The 20007-nt window shown below is 37.7% G+C and overlaps 1 protein-coding gene across 3 annotated transcripts in view; it reads left to right on the top strand.

Annotated features, from left to right (window-relative positions):
- Positions 1–20007, top strand: part of PAM (peptidylglycine alpha-amidating monooxygenase) — a 218229-nt gene that overhangs the window by 187413 nt on the left and 10809 nt on the right. For all 3 annotated transcript variants that reach the window (XM_067569136.1, XM_067569135.1, XM_067569134.1), the window contains 6 exons: positions 6474–6603; positions 12241–12357; positions 12977–13049; positions 13625–13832; positions 14516–14716; positions 16365–16483. In XM_067569136.1, coding sequence (XP_067425237.1) covers positions 6474–6603; positions 12241–12357; positions 12977–13049; positions 13625–13832; positions 14516–14716; positions 16365–16483 — 848 coding nt within the window. The remainder of the gene's footprint in view (positions 1–6473; positions 6604–12240; positions 12358–12976; positions 13050–13624; positions 13833–14515; positions 14717–16364; positions 16484–20007) is intronic.

Here is a 20007-nt window from a genome sequence, read left to right as displayed (position 1 = left end):
TCTAGACCATCCCTGACAGGAGTTTTTCTAACCTAATCTTAAAAATCTCCAGTGATGGAGTTCCACAACCTTCCTAGGCAATTTATTCCACTGCTTACCTTCTCTGACAGGAAGTTGTTCCTAATGTCCAACCTGAACCGCCCTTGCTTCAATATAGCCCAATGCTTCTTGTCCTATCCTCGAAGTTAAACAAGAACAATTTTTCTTCCTCCTCCTTATAACTATCTTTTATGTACTTGAAAATTATCATCAAGTTCCTCCTTATTTTTCTCTTCTCCAGACTAACGACCCAATTTTTTCAATCTTCCCTCATAGGTCATGTTTTCTACACCTTTAATCATTTTTGTTGCTCTTCTCTGGACTTCCTCCGATTTGTCTGCATCTTTCCTGAAACATAGTACCCAGAACTGGACACAATACTCCAGCTGAGGCCTAATCTCCGCAGAGTAGAGCAGAAGAATTATGTCTCGTGTCTTGCTCACAACACTACTGCTAATACATCCCAGAATGATGTTTGCTTTTTTTGCAACAGTGTTACACTATTGATTTATATTTAGCTTGTGATCCACTGACTCCCAGATCCCTTTCTCCAGTACTCCTTCCTAGGCAGTCATTTCCCATTTTGTATGTGTACAGCTGATTGTTCCTTCCTAAGTGGAGTACTTTGCATTTGTCCTTATTGAATTTCATCCTATTTACTTCAGACCATTTCTCCTGTTTGTCCAGATCATTTTGAATTTGAATCCTATCCTCCAAAACACTTGCAACCCCTCCCAGCTTAGTATCATCCACAAACTTTGTAAGTGTACTCTCTATTCCATTATCTAAAGCATTGATAAAAATTATTGAACAGAACCAGACCCAGAAATGATCCCTGCAGAACCCCACTCGTTCTACTCTGTGTCTTCAAGCCTGGCTAAGAACAAGCACAATCTACCCAAGCAGGTTTCTGTACCTTGAAGGATTCTCAATTCTCTACGTTGGTGGAAGGTATGCATGAGAGTTCCATTCGTGTAGCCTTCCCCGATAAGGATCATCACTACAGATGCTTCCCTGATCGTATAGGGTGCACATGTCCAAAACTTCACAGCTCAGCACAAATCTCAGAAGGCAATCTTCCATATCAGCATGTTGGAGCTTGAAGCAGTTCGTTATGCTTGCCAGCACTTCCTGCCCTACCTCAGGGACCACCTGATCAGACCTATACTGGACAACCGAGCAGCAATGTGTTATGAATTGGCAAGGAGGAGCAAGATCCCTGTCCTTAGGTGCCAAATCCATAAAATTATGGAGCTGGTGCATATTGCACCACATACAGATTTCAATGGTTTATCAGTCAGGACAACAGAACACAGTGGCAGACTACCTCAGCAAGCATTTCTGCATCAACCACAAGTGGGAGCTGAACACCGTGGTATTCTAAGACAGTGGTTCTCAACCTTTCCAGATTACTGTACCCCTTTCAGGAGTCTGATTTGTCTTGCGTACCTGTTTCACCTCACTTAAAAACTACTTGCTTACAAAAATCAGACATAAAAAGACACACAAGTGTCACAGTGTACTATTACTGAAAAATTGCTTAGTTTCTCATTTTGTCTGTAAGAATTTTTAGTTAGTATTGACTTCGCTGGTGCTTTTTATGTAGCCTGTTGTAAAACTAGACAAATATCTAGATGAGTTGATGTACCCCCTGGAAGACCTCTGCGTACCCTCAGGGGTACGAGTACCCCTGGTTGAGAACCACTGTTCTAAGAGAGAGGCCTTATCTAGGGTCATCCACAGATCTCTTTTCATCTCCATCCAAATACAACGTGCAGACTATTCTGCTCAAGGGGTGGGTGCAGCCACAACTTGATGGGAGATGCCCTAATCATTCCTTGGCCTTATGTGGTGCTATATAAAGGCTTCCCCTGAAGCCTTTAGTGCTCAAGATTCCTAAATTAATTGAAACAAGAAAAATTAGTAGCCAGGTGTGGCTCCCAGAGGTGGTTTGCATGTTTCTGCAACCACCTCTCCACCTTCTCCTAACAGCAAATCTGCTCACCAGGAGTCGGGATCTATCACCGTACCCAAGCCTCTCTGCACTTTACTTCAAGGCATGGCTGCTGAATGGCTTTCTGGTATAGAACAGGTCTGCTCCCCGGAGGTATAGACAGTACAGCTTAAAAGTAGAAAACTCACAACAAGGAAAACTTACATGCAGAAGTGGCAATGCTACCAGACTTGGTGCAACCATCCATCTATACCACCTTTGGAGCCTTATCTAATACACAGTCTCAATTTACCTGCTGAATTTAAAAACCATCGGCTTATTGCTGAACTTCATTAAGGTTTACCTTGCTGCTGTCACAACTTTTACTCCATCAAAGGGTTTTCAGTCTTCTCTTATGGTTGGGTGGGTGGTTTATCAAAGGCCTGTTCAACCTCTTACCTCTTATCAAGAAGCCATGGGACCTCAACTTAGTCCTCAGTGCACTGAGGCAATCACTCTTTGAGGAACTGTTCCTTCATTTGTTCCTCAAGCCCTCGTGCCTCATAGCCATCACTTCAGCCAGAGCGTGGAGCTTTGACTGACTCACCATACACAGCGTTCTATTACATTAAGGTGACGCTACATCCACATCCTCGCTTCTTACCTAAAGTTACTTCAGAATTCCACATTAATCAGGAATTCACTTACTGGTGTTTTATCCTAAACCTCACTCTTAGAGAGAGGAAATGAGCCTCTATACAGTGGACATAGGAAGAGCTCTCATCTTTTACTTAAACAAGACTTGGCCCTTTAGGACTTCACCTAGGCTTTTCATCTCAATTGCAGAACAAAAGAAAGGACATCTGATTTCCACCCAAGGACGGTACAAGTGGGTTGCAGAATATACCTTAACCCATTAAGAAGCTTCAGGAGTTTACACTCTCCCCTCTAGGGTGATTGTTCATTCCACTGATGCTCAGTCTACCTCTGTTACTCTACTGAAAACCATGCCTATCTCAGACATCTGCAGAGCAGCCACCTGGTCTTTGGTGCATACATTTTCCCAGTACTACGCTCTCATGCCTGTTTTCAGAGCTAATGCTGCTTTCAGTGGTGCTGTTCTGTGGTCCATACTGAATCCACCTGCTCGGCACCCTCCTCTGTTTGAAGTACTGCTCCAGAATCTCCTGACGTGGAGCACCCATAGGGACACTATTCCAAAAAGTAGAAGTTGCTTACCTTATACAGTAACTGGAGTATTTTGAGATGTGTCCCTGTGAGTGCACTGTCCTCCCCCTCTGCCTCAGAGTCTTTCACTGGATTTTCATGGTTGAGAAGGAACTGGAGTGGTGGCAGGTCCGTCTCCTCCCTAATTACCTTCATACTGGAGTACTGGGTGTCTAGGACACAGGCATGGATCCCCAGACACTGCTGATTTAAAAAACAAAAATCTGATCAAGAGTGTGCGGGTGTGTGCAGATCCTGACATGGAGCACCCATCAGAACTCCAGTTACTGTTCAAGGTAAGTAACCTCTCCATCTTGAGTATGCAGCATTTACTTACACAAATATTCCCATTGAATTCAATGGGAATAGTTTTTTGGCTAAATGCTCAGATCGGTGAATAAGGGTTGTACAGTCTACCCCTTTCTGTTGAAGAACTATTGTACTCTTATCATTCTAGGGATTTTTTTACTTCATCATGTGGACCTAGAGACTAGAGGCTGAACTTCTGTGATGAATAAAGCATTTGGGCCTGATCCTCAACCTGAATAAAGTTCTATAGCTCCATTGAGATCAATGAAATTAAGTCAAATTACAAAAGCCTTCGTTCAAAAACGTATAAATCTCAATATTTACTACGAAATTTCCATAAAAAAGAGAATATTCAGTAACATTGTTAAATCATTATCATAGGAAAATGTGCTTCAAGTTCATTCACTGTATTAAGATTGCATGGGCAGCTATTTAGGCATTGTAATAACCAGTCTTTAATTTAAAAAAGAAATCCAAAATATTCCCTTTTATATTAGCTGTGTGGGCGACTTTTGTTGATTTATTAGAGATATACAAAGAAAAAATATTTCATTATTACAAATGTTGTAAATGTAATGAAATTGAAAGATTACATCAGTTGTCAGTCTCATTTTTTGACCATTTTTTTTTGAAAGGTCTTGTTTTCATTCTGGAAATGTGTCCTCAATTCTTTATCTAGCAAGGAGAGGTAGGGTAGGTTTTATGAATGTTTGGTTCTCCTAGAATTCTCTCTTCAAAAGTGCTTTTTTGTTCGTTTGTTTGTTTCATCAAAACTACCATTGTTTATGTGGTCACTTCTTAGACTCTCTTATGACCGCTGACTTAGCTTCACTAGTATTGACTCTCGTGTGTTTTTCTGTCTGTTCTAGGGATTTCTATAGCACCCATCAGTGTGGTATTAAGCACCGCACAGATAAAACTACAGAAATTTTCATAGTGGACTTTCAGAAATATTCTGCGTTTCTCCATCTCTACATTGTAGGAAGCTCCTTCCTTGTGTTAATTTCTTTTCATTCATTTCCTATTCCTAGGCCCTATTACGGTGGGGGGACATATCAAAAAGGTGGGCTTTACAATGTGCCCCAAAGATGGTCAAATTTTGGCTTTGGTCTAATCTCTTCTAGAATATCAATCCACAACTAAACCCCTTTAACTGAGAATGTTTTACCTCCAGCCATCACATGCTTTGTTCTGTGTTTTGTTATCTGAAATCTCTGAAAAAGATTTGTGAGTTACAGTAGATAATCAGCTGAACATGAGCTCCCAGTGTGACTCTGTAACCGAAAGAGCTAATACGATCCTGGGATGCATAAACTCGAATCTCAAGTAGGAGTAGAGATTATTTTACATCTATATTTGGCACTGATGCAACCACTGCTGGAATAGTGTGTCCAGTTCTGTTGCCCAAAATTCAAGAGAGATGTTTGTTGTTCAGAGAAGAGTCACAAGATTAATTAAAGGATTAGAAATCTGCCTTTTTATATTGATGGATTCAAAGAACTCAATCTCTTTAGCTGAGCAAAGAGAAGGTTAAGGACTGACTTGATTACAGTCTATAAATATCTACATGGGGAACAAATATTTAATAATGGACTTTTCAATCTAGCAGAGACAGGTATAACATGATTCAATAGCTGGAAGTTGAAGTTAGACAAATTCAGACTGGAAATGAGACTTAAACTTCTTACTCTGAGAGTAATTTAACCATTGGAACAATTTATTGAGGGTTATTGTGGTTTCTCCATCACTGGCAATTTTTAAATCTAATTGGAAGTTTTTCTAACAGATGTGCTATAGTTATTTTGGGGAAGTTTTATGTCCTGTGTTATACACGAAGTCAGACTAGATGATCACGCTGGTCCCTTCTAGCCTTGGAATCTATTAATCTAGCTGCATTATCTGAAAGTGCAGTTTCCTTGGCGTGTCACTGGATGGAGATATGGTGGTTGATATATCTGGGTCCTGAACATTGATAGCTTTGAAAATTGTAACTAAGACCCTGAACTGGCAAAACAAGTGGATTTGGAGCCGAGGATAAGAGTACAAGGTGATGTGCTCACAATGACTTTACACCACGGAGAAGCTGGTTACCATGTTCTGTGCAAGCTAGAGAAGTTGTATTGTTTCCATCTTTGGCCTTGGATACAGTGAATTGCTAGAATGCAATCTGCAAGTGAAGAATACCTGGATCACTCTGACTTGATCCTCCTCTGAGATGGAGTCAAGAGTCACCTAGCAAATGGAAGGATACTTCATAATAATATCTAGCTCTTTTTTCTATAAATTACTTAGGACTATGTAATGTGACCTCAGGATATGCAGACTATACATAGTAATGAAGGTGATTGAGTCCTGAAAGCACATAAATTAATCCTGTATTGCTAGTTTGTTTGAACCACATAGTGATTTAAATAAGGTGTTGCTTACTACTTCACTTCCTGTGGTTTTTATAGAACATTCTCGTTTTAAAAAATGCGATAGGCTTGCCCTGCTTGCTCTCAGTCAACCACTTTTGATACCATTCTAATTAAAATTAAACGGGAAAACATTAAAAGTATTTTAATAAAAAGCCAACTAATGTGTTAATAGAAATATCTCTAAATTGTACATGCTGATTATTCGAGATAGCAGTTATGTATATATTTTATGCATTCTTTCAATGTACTAGGTGCATATACAATTGATGATAAACCCTTATTCTGTGCATATGTATGCTATTAAGATGGAGAAGAAAACAAAATTAAAGGCAGGTTCTCAATTTTTCTGTCATTTTTCATAGCTCAGGATGCCACTGCTTGTGCATGATACACATTTATCATAAGAAAGTCACAGCTTGGAATCAAATGGCAACACATTTAATAGAAATATTGCATGTAAGGAAATGTGCAAGTCCTATCATAAACCTGTTAATTTTCTACCAATTTCATATTTTCACATAAATATACTGCATGAATTTCTTTTCTAGATTTCCACATAGAAGAGGCTGTGGACTGGCCTGGAGTAAACCTCAAACTAGGCCAGGTTTCTGGGCTGGCCCTGGACCTTAAAAATAACCTGGTTATCTTCCACAGGGGTGATCACGTGTGGGATGGAAAGTAAGTGAATATTCTGTCAAGTAGTATATTTAGATAGTTGGCTATGCTGTTTGTTGAACATATTTTCTTTAGACAGGGAATGGACATAGAATGTTCCTGCTTATTATATTTAGAGATGGGTGGCGGGTGTGTGAATGGTTAGATGACATGTTTGATTCTCCAGCGTTACTAGATTTTTAGAACAGTAAGAGGAGGTTAGTGTGTCATATGGTGCATCCCCAAAACATTGATCCACTAATTTGAGAGAGCTTCAGAGTGTTTGTGTGGTCCCATAAAACTTCTGACTCCGAAAATTGCCATTTCCCCACTGCTTGGGGCTTGAGGGAGGAAATAAATGAGATCCCAAAAGTAACAGCAATTTTATTTGTACCAAAATATCTGAGAAATTAAAAAAATAAAAAGTAAACCACTTTTTTGGTATTACATACCATCAAGTTAGTTCCTCCTGCTATCCTGTAACAAGTAGTCAGTATACCGAATGAAATTTTCCAAAGTGCCTGAGTGACTGACTTTCAGAGGGACTGGTGCTTAAGCACTTTTGAAAATCCCATCTGCTATCTTTTGAGCCAAATTCTACCCCTGAATGAGCATTCGTGACATGGGGTTGATGTTGAAATCAATTTAAGTGTGCAGCAGACAACAGAATTTAGCCTGTGGAGCTATGTATGTTACTGCTCAAAGCGCTGATAGTGGTGCACAAACAGGGTAAACAAAATGTAGTCATAGTGGCTGATGTTCTTTTAGAAATACTAGGAGGGAGCAATCAGTTTGCTGCTTTGAAAAAGACTAATTTGTCATGAGAAGATTTTATTTTATTTTTTTATTCAGCTTTATTTTTTATTCAGATTTTATTCAGCCTTCTAAGGAGGTTTCACTGATAATTAAGGTTAAGATTTTGTCTCGGTTATTTTTAGTAAAAGTCAGACAGATTGGGGGCAGTAAACAAAAATTCATGGAAGCCTGCAACCTGTCCATGACTTTTACTAAAAATTATGGGCGGGGAGCAGGCTGACCTCTGGGGGAGACTGACAGCCTCAGCCCCGCAGGGCAGGGAGGAAGGGGCTCCAGCCCTGGCCCCCACTGCAGCCACAGGGCCTGAGGCCAAAGAAGTCACGGAAGTTCATTAAAATCTGGAATCCATGACTAAATCGTATCCTTACTGATAATGAAGAACTAACTTATGTTTGAATATATGGCTGTTCTATCTTGATTCAGAAAAGTATAATATATTTTGTTATCTGAAGGAATATGTAACTATCTCTCTTTTGTATTTATATATTAAAATTGTATGGATACATTCTAAAACCTTTAGGAAACACAGCTTCTCTGCTAAACATGGCTTATTGTATTTTACGTATAACCTGTTCTACATGTTCATATACATAAACATGACACTAAACAGTGTGCTTGTGTCAACCTTTGTGGTGAATTTTAGTTTTATCAATAGTCTCTAAAAGATGATACTTTTCGGTAGATTATTTTACAGCCTTTTTGCTTGTGAAAGCTGTCTCCTATCTCTGTGATTATAGCTTTTTGCCAATAGACTACTGTGATGGATAAGAAATAAATCTTTTAAGTCTCTTGTGCAGTATATCAGTCATCTTTCTATCTCAAGTTTATATAAATATAGACTATGATTTGAACGGGCGATGCGCACGTAGGTTGTGTTATTCAGGCTTCAGATGAGAGCTTCTATTGAATTGATTCTTTTTATCTCCCCTCCCACGCCTGCACATGCATGCTGTTTGTTGTGTCATTGAAGAAAAAGTTGAATAAAAAACATTTCAAAATAGATTGGCAGTTATTGTTACTGTGTGGTTCCTGTTATCATTTGTCACTTCTGAAATTTTTGTTTTAAGAGTTTCAGTTGTGATATATACACCCAAGTCCAGAACACACAACTGGAAACTGAACCTAGCAGTAATGATCATGATTGTCTGGTATGTGTATGAGCAGTTTAAAATGTCTTTGCAGTTTTGAAGACATGCTTTTGTTGGAAAATAATTTCTGCCCCATGTGACATATTTTTAATTATTATATTGGATGCTGTCCATTCTAAGGGGGGTCACCCTTAACTAATGGAGATGGAAGAGGAAACTGGGAAGGAAACAGACGGAATTAGATGTGCCTGGGATGGGAAAATATGGAGAAGCAAAGCAGGAAACATGCACAATTCAATATCAGTCTCATCTAAGTTAATGTTTATGATTGGCTGCCCATATGCAAAGTCATTAATTGAATATAATAACCTTTAGCAAATCATAAATTTGATGAATTCTGGGCCTTGGGGCTCAATTCATTTTCGCTGATTGAGTGCTCCACCAGCATGCTATATAGAGAGAAGAAAACAGAAATGTGCAGTGCTTTAGGCACTGCACAAATGGTTCCAATGTATTATTAATATGTGCTATAAAAAGTAGGCTCTTCTGACAGCTAAATGCAGCTGAGTGAAAGGTCTGTGCAGTTTATCATGCAAGATCAGTCTTTAGAACACTAAACTAGGCAGTTTAATATTGTTGCCTAATGCTAACCCCTATAATCTAGCGTGTAATCTATATAATCTAGTTAGTTTATAAATTGCTCCATTCTTTCTATGAATCTGAGGTGCTTTTACACTTTTTCTTAAATAAATCTAATACCCTGTCTGTACAATCACTACAGAACAGCTTTTTCTGTTTTATAAAGCATGTGCTATTCAAAGTGAACAGATTAGAACTGTTCAGTCAGTCATGTAACTGATCGAGTGAATGTTTTTGGAGTTTTATAATGAAAAATACAGTCTGGTTACGTAATTTATAAAAGATACAATAAAGGATTTAAATTAGATTTTTGAACTGCAAGTCTGCTGTGGTCTGAATGCCCCTCAAAACTGCATTCCGAATCAGCAAAGGCTAGAAATATTCATTTAGAACGCTGAGTCCAATGTTACAACTGTGAAGGATGCTGACCTCTGGAGCGATGTTTTCTAGGACGGTGCAAATCAGGTGCTCTGCAAAGGTGGCTTGTCTATTTTCTGATGGAGTAGATGCCAGATTGATCATGGTATTAGGGCTTGTCTGTACGAACACTTAGTTTACAGCTAGCTGAGATGAAAGTCTAGCCTTCACTAGCTATCTGTGTGGACCCTGCTACAGTGCATTAAAAGTTCCCTTCTGCTCTTTAAACTACTGTTTCAAAGGAGGTGTAGATCAACATTCACTACAGAACTTGTAATGCATGGCAGCAGGGTCTACCCAGGTACTCAGTGCACAACAGGCTAGTGTGGGGGTAACTTTACCCTCCAGTTTGCCACAAACTAAGTATTTGTTTAGACAAGCCCATAACACTTTCGAGTAGTGGATTTTTGTATTAAAATTATCAGTGACCTCGCCGGCAAAGGAGGTGGGATAGTAATTATGGAAATACATTAAGGGTGGAATTAGAGCCACCCTCCTAACAGGGAGGACTCCAGATGTACTCTGACCCTAGATCAGAATGCTTACCAGCAAAATCAGTCTATTGAGAGTAAACAAAAAAGTTTATTAGTGTGATATTAAGTGTCGTATTTCATGGGTTTGATTTTAGACCTAGTATTAGCAATAATTTAAACAAAAGAAAGTCAAACTTAAGTGGTTCCATGATCGCACTCAGGGATGTATAACATATTAGGCCTGAGCTTTTTTTTAGGGACAACAAAGTCCATTTGTCAGCCACAGCAGCTAACAACTGGCTCCGAGGCCTTAATAAATGGATTAGGCAGGAAATAGCTACCAGGCAATGAGGGTGGGAATGCAACCATGCTAAGTGCTGACATCCCCTGTGTCCAGTGCAAATAAGGCTAAAAAAGAACAGCTCCAAGAGGCAAATGAGACCCAGAATTGCACTGCTCATCTTTTAGCATAGGGGAAAAGGGGAGAGTTGAAATCTTTGTGGACTGAGGTCCTTTCCTGGGAACCTCTACCCCCCCCCCCCCCCCCCCCCCCCAATGCAGGGAGGTGGGGAGGATTCAGAAGTAAGCAGTGTCCTAGGGGCAGGCCCAGGCAGAGGTGCCTTGAATTATTAGTTGTATGGTGGGAGTCCTGAACACCGCGCTGGATCTAGTTAAATGCCTGGTATGAGAGAATAGGAGGCAGGACACACAATGCCCTTCCCAGTGTTAAATAAATGAAGTTGCAGCCTGCTGCTTAAATCCATCCCATGCATATCTCATTTGTTTGCCTGTGTCTCGATCAATGATTCAATAGTTAATTACCCTGCATCCATACACAGTGTTCTAGTTCCTAAATTTACGATGACAGAAAAGAGGAATATTCTAGAAACTGCCACCCTGTGCATCATCATTCATAAGGGGGGAAAAAAAGGGATTAATTGATACCTTTTAAAAAATAAAACTTTGATGATGATATAACAAGCAGTGTCAGGTCTTAGCATAATGTATATTTTAATGACATGGGAATATAACCATAAAGATTTTCTAATTGTGGTTTGTGCATAAATGTAATAAACAAATCAACCAACTAATCAATGGAAGTGGGACAGATCTGAATAGTCTATCACTTTCCCAAATTGAAAACTGTAGACTGATAAATATTTAATATTATGGGGGAATTATACTGCTCATGCTGTAATATATAGAGCATTAATAGTTTTATTCACAGCCATGTCGGAAGCTGTTGTAAAGTACCTTCCTGTTTACCAAACTGTATTGATCACAACTGGATTGAACTCAGCTTTAAAAAAAAGAAGTAGAAGTAATTCATGTATGTCGTGTGTTCAAACATTTTAGTCAAAAATTAAATTACATTTTCTACACCTAATTAGATTTAAACTTTGATTTGAAGAATTCCACTTATATGCACATTCCATTGTGCTTAGCTTCCTTGAATGCAGAGCACTAATTGAAATCAGTTTTTGAATGGGGATACACACACTAATACCATCCTCTTGGTTAAGCATGTGAAAATTTGGATCATATAAGTGGCTCAGACTGTGCCTTCTGTGAACTTAAGAAATCTTGGCTCCCTACATTTTGGGTTAAAAGTTGAGATGGCAGAACTAAATCTTGCTTGTTCTTGAATTTATTTGTTGTACATGTAAAATTGTTTTGGGCATGCAGTTGTAGGAAAGGGGACATGTACATAGTATGCCATGATTTTCTACCAAACATTTTCTGAAAAGTAGAAAAAAAAAAGTAGAAAGTAAACACTGGCAAGAATATTAAAGTGTACATGAAATTTACATAAATTAACATAATTTAACAACTCCAGTTTAAGCCTTTCTTGGCAACTATGTACATGATTACTCTGAGAGGCATGAAACAACAAAACATCACTTTGCCATTGCAAAAAGTGAAGTTGAAATTGTTTGTTTTTTTTTAACAATGATTGAAAATACAGGATTGTCTTGGTTGTGTCTGCTCATTTTTATTACACATGTTCACTGTCACTGGGTATGACATCCATGAGAAGAGCTGCCATCCAAAGTTATATAAAAGGCTTCAGTGATAATACTGTATAATGTATAGGAAGATACACAAAAAGCCCAACAAAATTGTGTTTTCCCTTGTTAGTCTATGAAGCTCTGCTATAAGTCATGTATCTCTCTTGTGAACTGAAACGTCTAACGTGTTTCCTTTTGTATTTCAATATATCTGTACAGCTCATTTGACAGTAGCTTTGTTTATCAACAAAGAGGACTGGGACCAATTGAACAGAACACAATTTTTGTAATAGACCCAAGTAATGCAGAAGTACTTGATTCCACAGGCAAAAATCTGTAAGTTTTATTTACTTTTCTTAATAAAACTTTTATATTTTTGTATCCTACATTTCATCCTGAAGAGAGTAATCAGTATATATGTTTATTTAAGAGACTTGTATCACATCTTCATCTCTTTCACATTTGGATTCACTTTTAAAAAATTAAAAAAATCAACCAGTATTGCCAACAGCTGGCAACGAATGAAAACCAACATTACCATTGCCATCCTCCACTCCCTAACAATCAATACCCCTTCATCTATTGACCTAAATTAACAAAAACTCATATGGAGCAGATATGTCTGACATAGCATCCTAAAGGCTGCCCTTGTTGGCAAGAGGGATTGAGTGAGGCCAGGACTGATGGCCTTTACCAAGAAAGTCCAGCTGCCCATGACTTTAACCCTGTATGCTGACAACAAGCTGACTGCAGCAGTGGGGCATAGAGGTATCTCAGTATCTTAGATAGTAGTAGAGGCAAAGGGCATTCAAAGCTTTGTAGATGATGAACAAAATCTTGACTTGCTCTTGGAAGAAAATTTGACACTAATGTAGTTAGATCAGTAACAGATCATAATATCTGCCATATCATTTTCTTTTTTTTAAATACAGTTCTTTTAAATTTATGTTTGCAGATTTTATTTACCACATGGCTTGAGTATAGATAAAGATGGTAACTACTGGGTCACTGATGTAGCTCTCCATCAGGTATGTGTAATACTTTTCTAGAGGTACTGTATGTGATCTCATAACTTTTAGTTGAATTACTTTGTACATTTTACTAAAAGCTTGATAAAATTACTAAGTTGTGGCTGTTGAAATATACACTAAAGCCCTGCCCATATGGAGAAATTCATGGGCATAGCTATAGCAGAATAAGTTATTCTGTAATAACTCCTCATGTGCACACTCCATTGTGGAATAAAAATGACTTAATTCTAGAATAATTACTTTGCTATAGCAGAATAATTTATGCTGGTCAATTTCCCCATCTAGACAAGCCTTAAATGCTCAGCTAACTCATTTGCTGAAGTTGCTGACCGTTAATATTTTATGCAGATTTTTTTCTAGAATCAACACCATTACAGTCTTGATGATGGATTTCTTCATTGGAGTGATATGTATATAAAAATCCTAATACAATAAATTTGCATGTCAAAAGTGTTCTTTCCACAGGACAGATTTATATACCTGCCCTAAACAATCATTATTATATTGTCCTAACCATCATGCATCACTTTCTATAACTTGAAATCTCTTGTGTTTTCCATTGACTACAAAAGGTGTTCAAATTGGGAGTACATGATAAAGAACCTATGTTGATCCTGGGACGATCTTTACAACCAGGCAGTGACAAAAATCACTTCTGTCAACCAACTGATGTGGCCGTGGATCCAGTCACAGGCAACATTTACGTGTCTGATGGCTACTGTAACAGCCGAATTGTTCAGTTCTCTCCAAACGGAATGTTCATCATGCAGTGGGGAGAAGGTACTGTTAAAACCTTTGATGTTTAACTAGCTACTGAGACTGATGTAAGATTAAATGTATGATTGTTTCCCATGATTACTCACTACATTTTCTGTTACAGTAGCACTCACAGGCCCTGACTGGATATCTTTTGAAATGCCTTCATACATAGCTCTACAGACTGACATGTAGAGTTTTTTAACACTCGTTTCAAAAAGCAGAAGGAAAGAACTGTGTATGTACACTTCCAGCATAACTAGGCACATGAACTTATTAGGTTATCAATAAAATGCCCCTATTTTCATAAATATATTTTTAAAAATATTGCTTGAGTATGAACACAAGATTCTTAAGTGGTGGTAACTTTGAGTTAAGCTTTGATATAGTCCTTTCAATTCTTACAAAGAGTTATTTCTCTGTTTAACTCAAGAAATTATATATGGAACTTTGTTCTTTGTCAAGCATTTATGGAGAAATAAGTAACTTAGTACAAATATATATGCCTGATTTTTTTCCTTCATTTATAGTGGTGTACACTGAGAGTAACTCCATTTGCTTCATTGGTATTAAATTTTGGTGAACATGAGAATGAGGCCATGTGTATTCTTTTTCTAAGAGTTATATTGCATAATGTAGAAAACCACTATTTCCAGCCAAAGATGATTATTTCAGATTGTGAATTTATTGGATATTTTCTCTTGCAGAGACTTCAGTAGGCAAAGCCAAACCTGGCCAGTTCCATATCCCTCACAGTTTAACACTGGTACCTGAGTTTGGTCAGCTATGTGTAGCAGACAGGGAAAATGGACGAATTCAGTGTTTTAGGTCAGAAACTGGAGAATTCACAAGAGAGATCAAACATAAATTGTTTGGAAGAGAAATATTTGCAGTTTCATATATTTCAGGTAATGACTTTTTCATGTTCTTCTCATTTAAAATGTCTGCTTAATCACTTCGCTATCACAACACACAATTATTATTTCATTAAGAAACACCATCACATATCTTAAGCCAAAAATTTGTTCTGTTTCCAAATTGTGATGTAGTTTTTTGCAACTATCCAATTTTGGGGAAAAGCTACCTTTCCATTCCTAGTAAATGATGAAGAAATTAGCCTCCTTAAATGTAATGCCAACAAATAGGCCATGTTGTTTGCACTTATTACATTTGTGATTGCAGTCAAATAATTTTTTTTTAAAGTTCATTATAAGCTCTGTTAGAGAATCAGCAAAAATATTTCCAAACAGCAGGAAGATAAATTGTCAAATTTCTTAGAGAACAATAATAAAAATCAGAGAATAAAAAACAATGACATGATGGTGTTGCTGTTTTTAAACACCAAACTAAAAGAATATTAAAAAAGAAAAAAAAACACCTTAATAGCCAAATGTGTATGTTTATGTTGGGAGCAAAATGAAAAGTTAGATCCAGAGTAAACAATAGTTTCTGAGGTTTTTAAACAGTTTCATATTTTATACGAGGTTTGAAATCTGTATTCATCACTCTTATTTGTGCTTCATCTATGAGGATGTGTTGATTGTTTTGCATGAGGAAAGAGAAGTATATCTGGAAATGGAAGGAGAAAAATGGACAGGTAAAAGAAGATGACAGTGCTTAGAATGAAATAACCGGAGAAGGAAGTAGAAAAGAGAAAACAAGAGGAAAAAGAAAAGGGTGGGGAAAATAGGAGAAAGAATAAACCAAAAGGGGGAGAGAATCCACCATGCTTAAAATAGCACTTCTTTTCGGTCACAAACAGGAAGTACTGCTTCCTGAAGAGCCAGTTCAGAGATTTGGAAGTGCACAAGCTCTAGAAAAGTGCTGAAGCAGCCAACCTGATCATAAGTGTGTTTTTGTTTGTCTTGGACACAACTGGAAGCAAGGACACCAAGTAGCATAGTGGCTTGAGAAGATCTTCTATGCTTTCACATGAGCACACAGAAACCAATCTGCCATCACACCACCTTTTGAAATGACCAATTAGCCATTATGCTAGATGGGCACTCCGTCTCTCTCATCATGCATGCACTCCAGCTGCTGCCTTTTACCCTGAGGTCCAGACCAAACCAGCCCATTGCTGAGATAAAAGAAGGTTTTTTCTTTTCTTTTGTTTAAATTAAGCTTTAAGAGACCCAAAAAAAAAAAAAAAAGGGGGGGGGGGGGTAAAGAAGCTGGACTCATTTCTTTTGACCCTTAAATGCTTACAGATGACATCTTTTCAGGGAAGAGCTCCAGCTCATTTCTGCTAGATTTCAAACTTCCAGGGAATTCATATCCTTCCTTTTGTTATCTTTTTCCCTTCCTCTATTCATTCTAAATTTGGTGAAGTGAAGGTAGCTCTCTAGTAGGGCTTTCCTGTTTTATTCCATTTGTTTACACAGCTTCCAACCTTCTCCAATTCAATTTAAATAAATGTTTCAGTGTGTCTGCAGCTCTTGTTCTTCCATAGTTACTTCTGATTCTGTCTCTTTGAGGCACCTTTTTCAACTATGCTATTTTGTAAATAGAGGAAAATAATAGAGGTCACTAAAGAATGAATGTTTGTTGTTGCAGGTGGTCTGCTTTTTGCAGTTAATGGAGCGCCGTACTCCGGAGACATAGAACCAGTGCAAGGGTTTGTGATGAATTTTTCCACTGGAGAAATCATTGACACTTTCATTCCTGTTAGAAAGGTACAGTATTGCACAGTGTTATTGGTGGATTTAGCACATGAGTACATTCATGTCTAGCTCCCTCACACTTCATACAGACTTCAACGTTTAACAGGATGATTCCAGGGTCTGAGACTGCTGTGTTATATTGTACTGTATTGTAATTTTCCTTCATGTGCTCCAAGGCTTCCTTTTGGTGAAACCCCAAAACACCTGAAGTTTCAATACAGCATCTGTCCAAAGTTCAGCAGACACTGTATACCTGACATTTTAAATTGATATGTGGATATTACCATTCAGAGAAGAGAATGGATGACTTATCGAAACTGAGCCATACCTTTCAAGTTAGTTTAAGGGAAGGGGAGTGTTCACAGTTGTTCTTATTTTTTATATAGTAATATACTAATATAAATGGTAATAGTACTCCTGTCTGGTGATGTAAATTTATATAATGTGGCTACATGCCTTCCTTGCAGAAGACAAGTTTAGAACTATGGGCTAATGAATTTTCACTCAAGAAATATTGTAATTTCAGTATATTTAAAAATAACTTTAAAGTTTTCATAGCCTGTCGTACATCAAAGAAGGGGTGTCAAAAGTCACCAGTATTGCATATCTCAGATCCTACTTGTTATAATTTTATTTTAAGCTGCACCAAATGTTGTCGTTCTGAGTGTTCATAAATTGCTGTGTGCGCATACACAATTCTATAAATAAAAATAAACAGCTGACTTGAAACCCACATTCATGGTTTTACACAAACCAGTTTAGAAACATGCCACATGGTAATTTATGCTTTTTAGTTTTTTTCAAGGTTTTTATGTTACTAGTGTTTCTAGGCAGAGAAAGATCTTATAAGATTGTGGAGAAGTTTTTGATTTTGGGGAGAGAATGGGTCTTGATAATCAGGACAAAGTTTTCAGATGACTTCCTTAATTATATCTGCAAACTTTGCATGCACACTTAACTGGGATTCTGAAAATTTGATTCCTGACCCTGAATAGTAAAGCATCTGCACAACTTTCAGAAACATCCTGTAATGAAAAGATGAAATTCTTTTACCCATATCTGAATATCTTCAGAGGGAGGTAGATGAATGAATGCCATTTAATCCCTGAGTCAAAATTTCTTCATACAAAAATGTTTTTCAGGTTCTTACAAATAGAAGCAAGTAAAGCACTCATCTGCATTCTTTCCCCAGGAAGGGATAAATAGTTTAAAATAGTTTGGAGTAGGGAAAGGAGATCTTATATTTATTAGTCATTTGACAGGATAACTGCACCTACGCTTGTAGTTAATATTTATATCATTCCTTCTGCAACATTCTCCACCCCATTCAGGACATTGGGGATAATTGTCCTGTATCAGTTGAGGATGGTCACGTATTTAGTGAGACTTTTTTCCTCAGTGTATGGGATTTTGAGGTTAAGGATGTATTGCTCAGTTGTAAGGAAATAGGTCGCCTTTCAGAACCAGCCAGGACCCGTTCACCCTTTCATTCAGGCCTCCAGTGTGCTCGCTCGGAACAGAAAAAGCTTGAGATGACAGTTGTTTTGTTGCTGTTGAACAGGAAGCTGATCCTAAATAGGGTTCCTAGGACTGACCTCTTTGGAAGTATAAGAATCCCTAAATTAATCTGAAAGAAAACAAATTAAAGCTAAGAGAGAGAGAGAGGATGTGCCTACTTTGATGGGAATATTTGTCCAGTGAGGGATGATCAATTGACTTCTATGTCTAGAATAATGTGAAAGAGATCTGGAAAAGGCATGTAAGGCAGGAAACAACATTTGCTTCTCTAAAGGTACCATCTGTGCAGGATTCTTGCTCCTGCGCCTATAGTGCCTCCATACAAGACTCATGAAACTCTTAGCTCTTAGGGGGAGTGACTCTTGAGGACAGAGGTAATAGTGGGTACAGCACATATCTGGCTCCTTCCTGAGAATTCTGCCAATAGTATTTTCAATGGGAAAAAAGATAATTAATTTTTCCATTTTGCTCTAAGTCAACTGGTTTTAAATTGCACAGCACATAGGTACTGCCTTAGAGTGTACTCAGCACACAGCAGTTTATTGCTTCTCATGGAGGTCCCTCATTTAACTAAGTTATAGATACCAAGAATAGAGTTCTGGCCAAGAAACTAATTTGATGTATAAAGCCAAACAGAGGAAGAGACTGATCTCTGCAGATTAAAAGCTAAATGTCCAATTTTATTATATTTTCTCTTCCTCTGTTTCATCCTCTTCCCTCTCCCCCCCCCACCCCCCCCCCCCCCAAAAAAAAAAAAAAAAAAAACTTGGAAGAGATTACCACTTGCAGTAAATACTTCCTGTAGGTTTCATGAGAACCAGTCAGTGATTGAAGCTACCAGATGGACTTGAGTTGATACTTTTATGTATCTTGATATTGCCTATGCTTTGTCTTGCACAGTATGTTATCTGACACAAAAAACAATTTATTAATATTTTGCTCTAATAAATTATGCAACTTCACGAAGCTAGGAATTACAAATTTTGCCAGCATGCTATCATAGGAGCCCTTCATCTACCGATTCCAAGGATTAAATATGCAATTGTTTGCACCAATTGAAAATATATTAGTATGTAAAATATTCAGAAATGATTATTTATTTAAAATATTCAGACACAATTAGTTAGGCCTGATGACATAATGGATATCATTATGCATGATCATGTATGAGACAAGATCAGCCTCATGATTCTTACTTCCAAACACATGGGAAACATTCTCATTGTTCTCCACTCCTACCTCTCAATACTTGAAGGATTACATTTAGGAGGAGGGGGGAATGAGTTGGGCATTTTCCATGCTGCTGAGAATGTGCAGTAATTGGGGCTGTTGCTGACTTGAAAAAAATATGGAGTCCTTATGGGAGTGAAGGCAGATTAATACTATTGGCTCACAGCTGTTGGGCCCAATTCTTAGTTTAACTTTATTCTGTTTTGCAAGTGACGAACCACTTGATATGTACCTTGCTAGAATTAGTGAAGGTTAAGTGATTTTGTACCAATGCTTACAGCTGCTATAGTGATGATATATGTGTATTATGTCCAAAAAACATCATCAGGGTTGCAAAGTCAAGCACTCAAAAGGTAGGAAATGCCTGATAAGTTGCCTGTACAAATATGTGGATGTGTGCACATAAAAAACTTCTAATTTAGTGCATACTATATGTCTATAAAATATATGCACACTCTACTTATGTGGTGGCGATACCTATTTGCCACTTTCCCTCCCCATGTCCATCTACTAAAAATATTTATAAACAAGTTAGCTTTTAATTTAATTGTGTAGTACAGTAATATTCACATTTTGTTATTTAAATGTTTAGTCAAAATATTGACAAAAATGGACTGTGCAAAAATATATATATATATAAATCATTAGGTTTGAATTGTCTGAACAATGTACAGTATGTCTGGTATCTAATCTAAGTTCTCTGTAACTCATGACAATAACAACTGTCCCTGGAGGAAATGAACACCTGATGGAGATGTAATTCCTGTCTCTTCTCTCTTTTTAAACCC

Source organism: Emydura macquarii, unplaced genomic scaffold (genome assembly GCF_026122565.2).
Source record: "Emydura macquarii macquarii isolate MOO-44397 ecotype Brisbane River unplaced genomic scaffold, CSIRO-AGI_Emac_v2 contig_2897, whole genome shotgun sequence".
In the NCBI taxonomy this organism is placed as follows: Eukaryota; Metazoa; Chordata; order Testudines; family Chelidae; genus Emydura; species Emydura macquarii.
This window is presented reverse-complemented; position numbering and strand designations above follow the sequence as displayed.